Source organism: Porites lutea, chromosome 1 (assembly GCF_958299795.1).
Source record: "Porites lutea chromosome 1, jaPorLute2.1, whole genome shotgun sequence".
In the NCBI taxonomy this organism is placed as follows: domain Eukaryota; kingdom Metazoa; phylum Cnidaria; class Anthozoa; order Scleractinia; family Poritidae; genus Porites; species Porites lutea.
In genome coordinates, this window is record NC_133201.1 from 47,252,459 (window position 1) to 47,265,553 (window position 13,095).

A 13,095-nucleotide genomic window follows, 5' to 3' on the forward strand; every position below is an offset into this window, starting at 1 on the left:
ATACTGAGGAAATTAAAGGGACGGGTTCACGTTTCAGCTCATGCTTATTTGTCAAAAAGCTGTTTTTCTACCGGGGCACGCTGTATCGTCTATGCAAGTAACATGATCATGTCATAATGTCAAAGAACCAATCTGCACACTCCCCTGGCAGTCACTTGCACTTGATCAACTTAAATATTTGCAAATAGCTGTAAATTAATCAACCATGGAATAAGCCCAGGTCAACAATAAATTCAACGTTGGTAGTGTTGGCATTATCCACTAATTCTTTCTGCGATTTTAGTACTCCTCCGTCCCACTTTAGGTTACTCTGAAATACACTTCTACTTTGAAATACACTCTATTATTAACACGGTATTATTAACCGACATGAATTAATAATAAATAGGAAAAAAGTAATTTAATTAATGAGCATGCGCTTAACCGTGAACCTGTCCCTTTAAATCGTGAATAACAAGTAGAGCGATTATTACAAGAGAGAACTTATTCCAGAGCTCATGAATTTACGGAAATATATCACCTAAAACCAATGCTTCTAGTAAATTTGTGAAGTCAATCAAGGAGAGTCTTCTTTCCCGTATTTACTGGCGATAAGAGAGCTTATCAGGGTTAGAAAGCGGCGTTTATGGCAGCGTTCGGCCACACCCGAATATGAATTACGTAAATGATCGATTAAGCGCTGCTACTCGAGTAAGCACCGCCCCTTTACCGAAAATAAGTTATGAAGCGCCGCGGTGCTAATTTGGGTATTTACAAATTAACGCCCCACCTTTGTGAAGACGCTTGATATAAAGAGATCAAAACCATATCGCTTGAGAGATAATACCTTGAGCAACTCGTGAGTTCTGAAGTTGTAATGTAGGGAAACTCTCGAAACCGGGTTCATATAACAGTTCGAGAAGTACATATTTTCACTTTATTCTCTCTATATTCCCCTCAGTTTTTTGCCCGTAGTTAAAATAAGCGCTGCTCTCGAATAAGCACCGCTCTTGTATATGAAATGAAATAAGCGCCGCGGCGCTTAATCGATCATTTGCGGTAATAATAGTAACAATTTAAAATTTATAACGCACCTTTTCCAAGCAAATATGATCAAAAGCGCGTAACAACTGATGCTTTAAATGCAGCACTGACACTGGCACTGACTCACAAACTGAGCCATATTCCAATCCCTGAGAGATCCCAGTAATGAGTCAGGTAAGCCGTATTTGTGACAAAATCTGCTTGAGATAGATCCGTTATGCTAAATCTGAAAATATCGTGTTAGCTCGCATACGCGTTGATACAAACGGTCATAACTTTTAAAATACTGAAAACGTACATGGGGTTTTGTATATTATTAATAACAGATGGTCTATCTTTGCGTCTTTTTAGTGTAGAGCTTTCAACTATGTCCCAAACGTTAGAAAAAAGCTTTTAAAACAGGGTTATTTTTGGCCTTTCGCTCCAAGGCAATTAGTTAAGGTCATATTTTGCTTGATTTCGTCTTTCCAGCTAAATTTAGCGGATAACTGTTACTTTCAGGAAAAACTAGAGATGTTTACCTATAAATAGGTATAAAATTCATTGGTAGATGGTGCAAATCAAACATTTTACAGCGCCGCAAAAAATGCCAAATTTTCAGTTTTCAAGACGTGCAAAATAGCTGTGGCGGGACAAAATACTCGGCGCCCCCCAGCACGGCCAGAAAATTATTGAGAATCAAAGCAAACCTATTTTAGTTATAGTCTCGATAAAGCCTTTCACTCGCCAGAGTTTCAGGCAAAATTATTTTTCACGCGAAATTGAGTGGGCGGTTTTTACTGAGACAGCCTCTTATATACCTCTTAATTCTGAAACGGTACTAATACCCCGGCTTTCGGGCGGAGCCTGACTCTATATAGCCCATTGTGGGGAGTATTCCCCCCAGCTTGAGATAGAAGGTTTTTTTTTCTGTTTCCGTGTGAAGATCACTCAGTTTCCATCTCTAGGTTGAACCCTTGATCGGCAATGGAAAACACATTACATTAAAACACATTAAGTCACATTAAAACACGTGCTACTTTCTATTAGAATGGCATATTTAAGCTGTGTAAACCATCTGTGGGATGTTGAAGTTTTAAAAGGAATAAGAAATTAACTGACAATAAATGATTCATATATGTAACTATAATTCCACGGGTGCGCGTTGGATATGAGATGGTAGATAGCCAACTCAACGCTACGCGCCTCGTTGGCTATAATCATGTCATATCCAACAAGCACGAGTGGAATAATTGTTTTATTAAAAACGCCCACAAAATCCCGATGAGTCTACCCGACTTTATTTTGTTAGAACAAACCGGAAAAGACAAGGGACTTCCGCTTTTTACATGTCACACGTCTATCAAAACTGTCAACGCGCGAACGGACTGGATGAATGAACAATCAAAACATTATGGAGATGAACACTTTTAAAAACTCATCGGGATTCTAGGATATTACACAACAGGACAGCTAAAAAACTCGCAGATGATGAGAACAAATATAATTTTTAAGTGCAGCCGTCGACATTACTGTGAATTTGGATTTTTGGTGCAGTTACAAAGTAAGACCAATGGAGGAAAACTATTCCCTCGGTCGCCCTGTCATGTCCTATACCGACGCCTGGATTGCCGTAGTGAATGGCTGCATAGCCCGTATTTGTAGCTAGTTGCTTGTGATTTATATTCTTATGTCGGATGAACAGGCTGCAATTATCTATCGGCGAGTGGCTTCGCGATCATGAAGAAACAATACTTGCCTTCTTTCGTACCTGGACGACGAATTTTAGTTTCATGTATTTTCATGTGTTTCTCGATACACTTTCAAACAAACTCTTGTGGCTTTTTTTTTTCCCGATGAAATTGCATTTCCTAGTATTCTGCGAATGAAAACGATCTTCTTCGGGCGCCATTCTATCCTTCGCGAAAAGAATCTCAGCTAGCTCTTCCAATTTTGAACTGACGCGTACACTGACCATATATGAAGAGCATGATGTAATGGCTCATATACCATGATGGCTAAGCCAATTAAAACGCTAGAATAGAATTCAATGATTCAGTTTTTAAAAAAATATATTTATAGACTATATATACCTTAGTATGTTTGTGCTGATACTTAACCTTTTTTCAGGGCTGTCTTATGACCGGATGCCTTAATGGAGGCTCTTGTTCTTTTAATGAAGGGAAAGACAGTTTTTCCTGCTCTTGCAAGCTGCCATGGAGTGGAGAAAATTGCGAACGGGGTAGGTCTCGTAAATAGTTCCGAGACGATTTTATACTAAAAGAAGTTCAGTCCAAAACTAATAATTTACCGTTGAAAGGAAAATCGCATTTGCCATGTGCATTGTGTTTCACAAAAAATATACACAAAATTTTTATCCAAGCCTAAACAAACCATAGTTCCCGTGAAAGCCTAAATGTTCACTTCAAACCAAAAAAATTTAAGCCTTTGAAAACAAAATCAATATTGAGTCTATTGAACAAAAACTCAACCCTGTTTATACTCGTGGGTGGAAACAAAGTGGCCCTGACTTTTATGATTCATAACTTTGCCAAAAAAAAACAAGGCAACAATTCAATTCGTAGAATAACTTTGTGTATCTTTGATTCTGTTTCGCTGAAAACCATTTGCTCATTGCTCAATGGCGTGCATCCCAGAACAGTAGACGGAATAGACACACCTTGTTTTCCTTGATGAAATCTTTTTACCCTGAGAATCTTCTCCTCTATGCAATTGAAATTCCTTGGATTCCTCCATCGCAGCAAAAATCGATTTTTTCAAGGTCGCTAAATTAATAATAATAATAGTAATAATGATAATAATAATGATTGTTATTTTGTTGTAAATTGCATTGTTGTTATTAAATCTTGTATGCAGCTACCCAGTCATACACAAGGCTATGAAAAAAAATCGAAACTTAATATTAACCATTTCAAGGAAATGGTCGTTGAGGATAATAGTCACAGTTATTATCAACGAATAGTGTATCTCCCCAGTCTACAATGTAGTATCCGTAGAATACTTACCCATCCTTTCAGCTTTTTAGATGGTCAAAACCTGTTCGATTGACAGTTAAAAATTCTCATGCGGAGTACCGGACTTATTGAATAATTTTAAAAGCACTTGGCAATGCATTTTGTAAAAATCTAAAATAATTGGGAACCGTCTTTCTGCAGTTGCGTCATCATGCAGCGATTTAAAGAAGAGAGACCCTACAGCGGCAAGTGGAAACTACTACATTGATACAGATGGCGAGGGAGATCTGGTGCCATTCTCAGTGTACTGTGACATGACTTACAAGAATGGAGTTGGCGTGACAGTCATCAGTCACGACAGTGAGAACAGGACATATGTGCATGGATATGAAGCTTCAGGCAGCTACTCAAGGAACATTCACTACTCTGGAGTTAGTGTTTCTCAGCTGGCCAGTCTCACCAGAGTCTCCTCATGCTGTGAGCAGTTTATAAAGTACGAGTGTTATCATTCAAAGTTGTTCAAAGGCGGAATAGGTTGGTGGGTGTCACATGATTCTATTAAGATGGCGTACTGGGGCGGAGCATCACCTGGCAGTGGTAAGTGCGCGTGCGGGATGACCAACTCATGTGCAGACTCCCGTTATGGCTGTAACTGTGATAAGAATGACAAAGTATTGCGTGAAGACAGCGGCCTCCTAACTGACAAGACAAAGCTTCCAGTAAAACAGCTCAGGTTTGGAGATACCGGCCATACCGGATTTGGCGAATATGGCTACCACACTTTGGGAAAATTAAAGTGTTATGGTGTAGCATAATGACATTGGTGTCACTTATTGTTGTTCAGAGGAACGGAAAAGAAAGTTTAAGATCAACTCAATAAAGCCTTTGCAAGTGTAATTTAGAAGAGTAGCTATTGCCGTTTAGACTAATACTAGAAATACGTCTATAGCAACAGCTAGCTCTGAGTAAATCGCAGTGTCGCTGATTACAAAGATATGGGGCAGGTTAATGCAAATTACAATACAACGCACTCGCCAGCTAAGCCCGCAAAAACAAAACTGAGAATGACTCTAGACTGCTCCAGAATAGCGAAGGAAATCGCTATTGTTAGTTGAATTTTTGTCGAGGGAAGGAGGCAGGCATTGCTTTATTCTTGCAAGTGACAAAAATAAGGAAGATCAGACGATGATTGCCCCAAACTGAGCAACGAACCCAATGAAACATAGAAACAAACAAAACGGATCTAAATCCTCCAATCAAAAACCATGACCTTTTGAAATCGTTCAAGTGAATATGTTTCCTAGGGGAGTCCAATAAGATGACTGACGCAACAGAAAAACCCCAAATTCCTTCGAATAAAATTCTTTACTGCTGGCTTTGATTAACCATTTTTCAGCTTGATTTACACAACGTCATGATTCCTTATTTATATCCTTTGGAAAACTGGTTCGAAACGTATTTTGAACTGGCTTCTTTAGATCTCGACTTGTGATTGGCTAATTTCAAAATTTGGCTCATTTTTTTGTCTGGGTGGCCTCGGTTCGTTTGGTCGCACTGTAATAAGTAGGTTGAGCAAGATCGTCTGGGTGAACGTAGTCCTGAATAGGTCTGTTGCTGTCAGTGACTGACGTTTCGACAACCTGCGCAGTAGTCAAGTCAACGGCATCAAGTTAGGCATGGGTCGCACTTGAGACAAAACTTAGACAAGTTTGTTTTGATAACCAAAAAATCCGTCAAATTCCTGTCATCAGTTGACCACGCCAAGTGCGACCTACTTGTCTCGACGCAGACAAAAACTTGTCTACGGAGACAAATCTTCAAAAGTGCCGTCGTCCTGCCTCGGAGCACGACTTTTTGCGAACAACAAACAAAAATTTGTTTTTCTTGCAGTAAACCTGTCAGTCAATTCAGTGAACCTTAAAATTTTTTCCACTTCACGTTTCACTTCTTGTTGTGACTTTCGTATCGTTCACGGCTAATAATGAATCCAGGATTTCGAAACAATTTTCCCGGTTTTTGGGACATCCATTCTGATCAAATGATGAACCCAAATGAAGCGCAAGACCGCTATAGGCCAGGGCAATTGTTCTTGAGGCAGCAAATTCCGCAGAACACCTTTCCACCAGCGACGGCAGTTTTGGCGCCCTTTCAGCCTCTCCAACCGGCACAAGCAGGCTGCTCTGGCACTGCACCACTGCCTCTAGCTCCCACGCCACCTGAAACACCAGAACCCCAAGAGGCGTCCGAGTCTGGCAATTCGGGGAAAGCAGGAAGAGGGTACGGAAAATGGGGAGAAGAAGAGGAGAAGCTTGTTGTGCAGTTATGATGTGACAAGCACACGAGGCTAGAGTCGCGGCACGCGAGACAAGTCTGGGAGGAGATTGCTCAGAAAATTTCGAAGATCCGAAAAGTTACCAGTGCCCAATGCCAACGGAAAATGAAATACCTTAAAGATAGGTACAAGGAGGCCAAAGACCACAACCGTCACAAGACTGGGGGCGAACGAAAAACCTCGCCATTTTATGACGAGATCGACTCCGTTCTTGGATGTCGTGACATCGTGACATTCAGTCACATTGAAGAATCTGCGCCAGGATCTTCTTCGAGTTCCCCTAATTCAAATGGAAAGGAGGGAGGACCAGAAGACGATGAAACTGTAGACGATGAAGAATTCCAACAGTCTCTCGCCGCCTTTGGTCTTAAACGAAAGAAGGAAAGGAAGAGTGAACGCGACGAAAGAAAGCGCGCCAAAGGTGCAAAAGCTCCGCGCAAAGAACAACAAGAAGGCGATACTCTTTTCCGCGAGAGTATGAAGAAGTTGCAGGAGCACGGAGACAAAATTTCTGGGGTGCTGGAATCAATGGAAAGAAATCAAGCGCAGCAGCTCCAGCTCATGAATCAATTTATGAACAATTTTATGCAAGCAATGCAATCATCAAAGGACAAGTAGTGATTCAGAACAATTATCTCTTTGATGTAATAATTATTGCGAGGTTCCCTTTTCTCTTAATTTAAACAATTACATATTGTCGAGTGATTCGAAATGTGATTGAAATTGTAAATGTTACTGTTTTTGAATCTTATAGTTTCATTACATCACTTAAAATTGGTCTATCTGTAAGAGTTCTATTGATGAAAAATGACATTGAGTAATAACAATCACTTAGAATCTTTCTGTTTTGATTTTGTAAAAAAAAATGAACTTGATTAAGTTTTTTTTAATATCGTCAACAATAACTTTGCTGTATCGTATCGGTGACTTTTTCGTTCCTTTGCTAAATTCTTCATTGAAATTATAAGCTATATTCTTATCTATAATTTTGAATCATAGAAATACGAAAGTGTTAAACAATTAAAGAATTCATTTAACTGAAACAGCACTGTGTCAATAATCTTTTTAAATCTTCCTTTCCTACAAATTCCAAAGATAATTCTTTAAAAAGTCTCTTAAATCCGCGCCATCAGCATTCCCATCTCGGACAGGAAAATCGTCATCATTTCCATCTTCATCATCGTCATCATCCCATAAATCTCCGGCTTCAATGCAAAAATTGTGGAGCACACAACATGCGATGATGATCTGATTGGTAAATGCTATATCACTATCAAGTCGTTTCTGGACAATTCTCCAACGTCCTTTCAGTATACCGAATGCACACTCTATTGATACCCTTGCACGTGAAAGTTCTTTGTTAAAGTTGATTTCCTCTGGGTCATTCGTACCCTCGTGGTACGGTTTTAATAACCACGTAGACAGGGGATAGGCACTGTCGCCTAACAAAACGGGTCTAATCTCCCTCCCAGCAACTCTCACAGTTGGTCCGAGCAACAGCTCATTATTGGTAATTCTTCGATAAAGTGAACTATTTCTCAAGACTCTGGAATCGTGCATGCTCCCTGGGAAGCCAGCGGCGACATCCAAAAATCGTTTTTCTCCGTCAGCTACCGCTTGGACAACAACATCATGCTGCTGCAATCCACCAAAATAATCGGGTCCGCTTTCCTTGGGAGTTTTAATTTTAACGTGTGTTCCATCGATGGCTCCTACCACGTTTGGGAGATCCGTTAAATCGTCAAAAGTTTCTCGAGTGGCCAGAACTTCTCTACTTGTCGAAGGAAACTTGATGTACTCATTTCTTAAGTCGCATAATGCTTCAACAACATCTTGGACCGCCTCAATAACTGTACTTTTTCCTACGTTAAAATTTGGGCCTATCGTTATGTAGGAATTTCCATGCGCCAAGCGATACAGTCCCAATGCCAAAAGTTTTTCCGGTGTCACACAGTCACGCAAGTGCGTGTTTTGTCTTGTCAGGCGCGGGCAAAGAATATTTAATAGCACCGAGAACGTATTTCTGTTTAAGCGGAGCTGACGCCTGAAATAGTCTCCTGGAATTGTAGCATCGAAATAGTGTATGTCAAACCACGATTGCTGTGGTCTTGGCAAAACCCAAAAACAGGGAAAGCGACGTCCTCGACGCCTCCTTCGACGTTGGTTCCACAAAAGAAGTTGCGCTTGAAGTGCTCGTATTTGTATGAGCGAAGAAAGAAGAATGACTCTTTGAGCATCGTTAGCTGCATTTACGTTGAGAACATAGAAATAAAAACCTAGAAACAGAGCGAACTGGCGCGGATTCATTGCGGTCGTTCTATTCTACACATTGAGCGGGAAATAATAATTTATGCGGTAAAATTAAAAAAAAAAAAAGCGCCAGAAGTGACAGGTCTTATGTTTACTTTACGTTGATGTCTCTGATGTTTGTCTCTACAGTGCGACAGCAAAACAACAACATTTTAATTGTCTCGGACAAGTTCTGAGACAAAATTGTCTGCGATATCTTCAGACATTTCAAATATTTGTCTCAAGTGCGACCCCTAACCTTAGTTGATGGTATTAAACTCTGGTTATTGACCTGACTGGTAACTAAGTTGTTTTGACATGACTGCGAAACTCAAGAAAATGGCGGAAGAGTTCGGGTTATGTGGAGACAAAATAGACAAATTAACGACTAAATATGAACGTAACGAATGCAAGAATACACCAAAAATACCCGATGGGTACACAGGAAACCAATTGTGACACCCACGGGAATTTTTGTCTGATTCTTGGCAAAATGGCTATTCTTCCTAACTCGAGTACGCTGATTGCGAAAATCATTAGTGCCAAGCTCAATTCTTGTGTTAAGGTGGAGTTTGGAGCATTTCATTATGACGCGGGAGGTTTAAGAGAGAGAGAACCATTACTTACTTCGCGCAAATATTGCCATGAGATCATTGCAGACAGTTTCTACCAGAGTAATGGCACCACTAATGATAACGAAATGCTCACAATGCCTCACAATGAGCCACAAGGAGACAATTTCTTGTCGTCAATTTAGGTCGCGTTAAAATATAGAAGGGACCTGATGGATACCCCAGTGCACCAGGGATTTGACGATTCCGAAGAGACAGCGATAGCTCTGTGCCAGACAGCTTGTACACGAGCATATTTTTAAACTTTCTTTCCGGGGATTAGAAGCTTTAAGACAGCGTTGATAGTAATTGCAACGCACAAAACCATCACACTAATGAGTATTGTCTTAACCATCGCACAGGGTGTTGTGTACGCTGCCAGTGATGGAGCAGGTGTTCCTGGGCACTACCCTTTATCACGCGATGCGTTCAAGGCCGTTAGTAGATCTGTTACACAAGACGGGGCATATTCAGCTACAGGCAAATCCTCAAGCTGGACACCTTACTAGCGCAATAAATAAGAAAAATGGCACCATTGCCCCACCTAATTTAAACCCAGGCAATTTCACGAAGTTCACAGCTGATAACATTGACAACAACGATTTGTCACAAGATGGAAAGAACACACCTTCAGCGCAACACAGGCGGCTGTTTGGCAAAGAGACCCAAGTAAAACAAAGCGTTTGGCAAGCTTGAGGCCTGCCAAAAAACTGACCACCCTTGTTATTCCCGGCCCGAAGCATTCCGCAGGAACTACAGTTAGCTGATATTGTGTAAGGCGAAAGTGTCCCGGTATTTACAGAACCTGTTGAACTGAAGTGTTATACTGTTTCACACTACGGTTTGGCGTCAGGTACACATTCCGAAACCAGTGCTTCCGAACCCAGAGAAGACAGCGGCTACACGCTAGCTGAATATCTATTGGTCTCTGTCTTGACCTCAATTCAATCCCGGAGGCTTGTCTGGTCTTGGTTTCATTCCAGTACACTACTGACTGCGGAGCACTTCACTCTAAATGCAGAAAGTCGCACGTCGTGTGTACTGCACAATGTGGATGCAGTGAACACGACGCTTACTGCTGCATAAACCGTTGCTAAAACGCCCTGATGCTTTTAAAGAAATAGAAATATTAGCTAAGTGCTTTTAAAGATACCGTAAAATTCCGATAATAAGCCCCGGGGCTTATATTTTTCAAAAGCCCTTTTTGAGGGGCTTATTTTTGGAGGGGCTCATATTCGGAGGGAAATTTGCGTTTCAAAATTGATTGGGCTAGCCTTATAGTTTACCGTTTTTGCTTTTTTTCTACTTCGTATTTGAGGCAATTTTCCAAGTAAAAGCCCCCGGTGGGCTTATATTTGGAGGGCGATTTAACGGAGGGTTTTTGGCGTTACCGGTTTGGAGGGCTTATATTTGGAGGGGCTTATTTTCGGAATTTTACGGTATTAGAAGATGTATTAAAAACATTTACAGTATTATTGACCATCATATAGACAGATTGAAACCTGAAAGTAAGAAGTAATGTTCTGTTGTTTAATTTGATATGTCACCATATTAAGGGCCGAGAAAGACAACGTGAGTTGTGAAATTACTAAGATTCAGCATTGTACTAAATAAACAATAATTTGTACCTGTACTCCCAAGTGTTACAGCAAAATGTTTTCCAACAAAATGTCAAATATACCGGTGCTAAAGTGATTTTTCTATAAGAGGGCGTGGTCAAGTGTCACGTTAGGGCTAATCAATGTAAGCGGGGTAAAATCATTCAGATATTCTTAGAATAAACTTTACAATACACTTTATAACGCTTTCAAAGATTTTTTGTCTGTATTAAACTTAGAATTGTTAAAGGAAAGAAACTTCCTTACTAGGACAATGACGTCATAAAGAAATGCCTTAAACTTCACTTTAACACGAGAATTGAGTTTGGCAACAATCATTTTCGTAATCAGCGTACTCAAGTTAGTAAGAATAGCTATGTTGCCAAAAATCAGACAAAAATACCCCTGGGTGTCACAGTTTGGTTTCCTGTGTACCGACTATTAAAGGAGTATCTCCAAGGAAGTAACTTTATTCATATACCGTATATTTACTTGATTTAACTCCGCCCTCGATTAAATGCAGCTTATGGAAGCAAATTACCGATACACGCTGCCCTCAAATAAACGCCACATCGTCTTGGTATAGGTCTCGTATAGGCTAAAGGTAAGAGCAACATTCACTGTTTTAACCAAACCAAACATTTAAGCTATTTTCTGAAGAAATTAATCGGAACTAAAAAGTTGATTCTTAAGAAAAAGTTTTAACGAAAGATGCATTTTGAGTAGCGATATAAACGTGTTAACGGCCTCTAGTAGCTCAATAATAGTTACTGCTTTTCAACTGTTAAAAATTGTTTTGTTACTAAAATAAACTTTATTGCAAGCACCAAACGTTGAATTGCTATTTTTCTTTTAGTTATTTTAACTTGTTTTGTGTCAGCTTTTATGAATGAATGAGGCAAGTCAAATCACAGACAAGTCACGGTTAGTTTAGGGCTCATCCACTATGCATGTCATCGCATTCAAATCCCTTCCCTCATCTTCAGTGCATATCTACAAAGTTCCCTTTCACAGTGACACCCTGCCAAATTACTGCAGCTGCTTATGATGGGCAGAAACACATTTTCCGTAACGTGCATGAAAATAGTACTCTCTTGGATTCTCTTTCATGTCCAGCACACACTGTCTTTAAGGTAATGTATCTCAGTCACGCAATTTGTCACTTCACAAGTGCTGCATCTTCTTTCCTCTATGTAAATATTAGAATCTTCATGAATTCGTATAACTTTTATTCAGCATAAAATCAGAAAAACAGTGTATCCAATCCTATGTAGATTTAGAAAGAAAGTGCCACTTAATCTGTTCGGTTGGACAGCTTGCTGATCAAAAAGTTTCAACGCCGACTTGTCTTCCTGAATTTGTATGAAGACTTTGCTCCTACAGAGAACAAGACTACAAGGCGAAATTGATTTACTACTGGAGTCGACGAAACTGAACTCTGAGTTAGATTTCTGGCGGCACTTTCGTGTTGCGTATCATGTAAAGTGGGAGACTAACGCATATACTTACATTTTGTTGTTCTAACTTTGCGGGATTTTTTGACGCAGGAGGCCATTCACACAATACGGTTTACGCTCTTCATCGTTTTATGCTTGGTATCTACTGTATGACTGTGAGCAGGTCCTGGAAGGGGAAGCGGGTTTTGCCAAATCCCCGGCACAAGAGATTGCGGTACACAAAGAATTTGTGCAAAAGGAGACTGGGCACTATTATGCTTCCCTTGCAAGGTCTTGCAAAGCAGATATGCTAACGATTTGTTTAGTTAAGCTCATTTCAATTCTACTTAATTATATAGTAAAAGATAATTTTTTATAATGAATTAAATTACCACGGGATGTTCGTGGGAAAGCCACGAATAAACTATATTCTTTGGAAAAAAAAGAAAAAGGAAAAACCAGGCTGACATTATGCTCAATAAGGCTTGCGTGGATTCTTTGTCTTTCACTTTGCATGAAATTGAAGTGCCGCCAAAAAATTCTGACTCGGACTTCAGTTTTGCGGTGGAAATTTTATTAACAATAATTTCACCTTGTTCTGTATAGGAGCAACGCGTCCTTAGTAGTTCAGCAAAGATTGAAGACCCGGGGGTTCTCAACAAAGTTCTATACAAGGAGGCTCCGCCCCCGAGATCCAACTCCTTACCCTTTTATATACCATTTTTGACAGAAAAGGTCCCCCTTCGGTATACCTTCTATAGGCAATGGTACCCTTTCAGATGCCTAGTTTAGAACTTTGCATCCCTCTTAACTGCTGTAAACGCACTGTCTTTAAAATATGAATAAATCACA

The 13,095-nt window shown here is 40.1% G+C and overlaps 1 protein-coding gene across 1 annotated transcript; it reads left to right on the forward strand.

Moving 5' to 3' along the window:
• The first annotated feature begins 4,192 nt into the window (after nucleotides 1–4,192).
• Nucleotides 4,193–4,792, forward strand: LOC140953029 (neurexin-4-like). The gene has a single exon (XM_073402509.1). It carries the CDS (start codon nucleotides 4,292–4,294, stop codon nucleotides 4,790–4,792), a length of 501 nt encoding a protein of 166 aa, XP_073258610.1. The 5' UTR covers nucleotides 4,193–4,291.
• The last annotated feature ends 8,303 nt before the right edge of the window (nucleotides 4,793–13,095 follow it).

What these genes read in the sequence shown, in the direction of transcription:
- LOC140953029 (XM_073402509.1), top strand. Translation starts at nt 4,292, where the DNA reads ATGACTTACAAGAATGGAGTTGGCGTGACAGTCATCAGTCACGACAGT.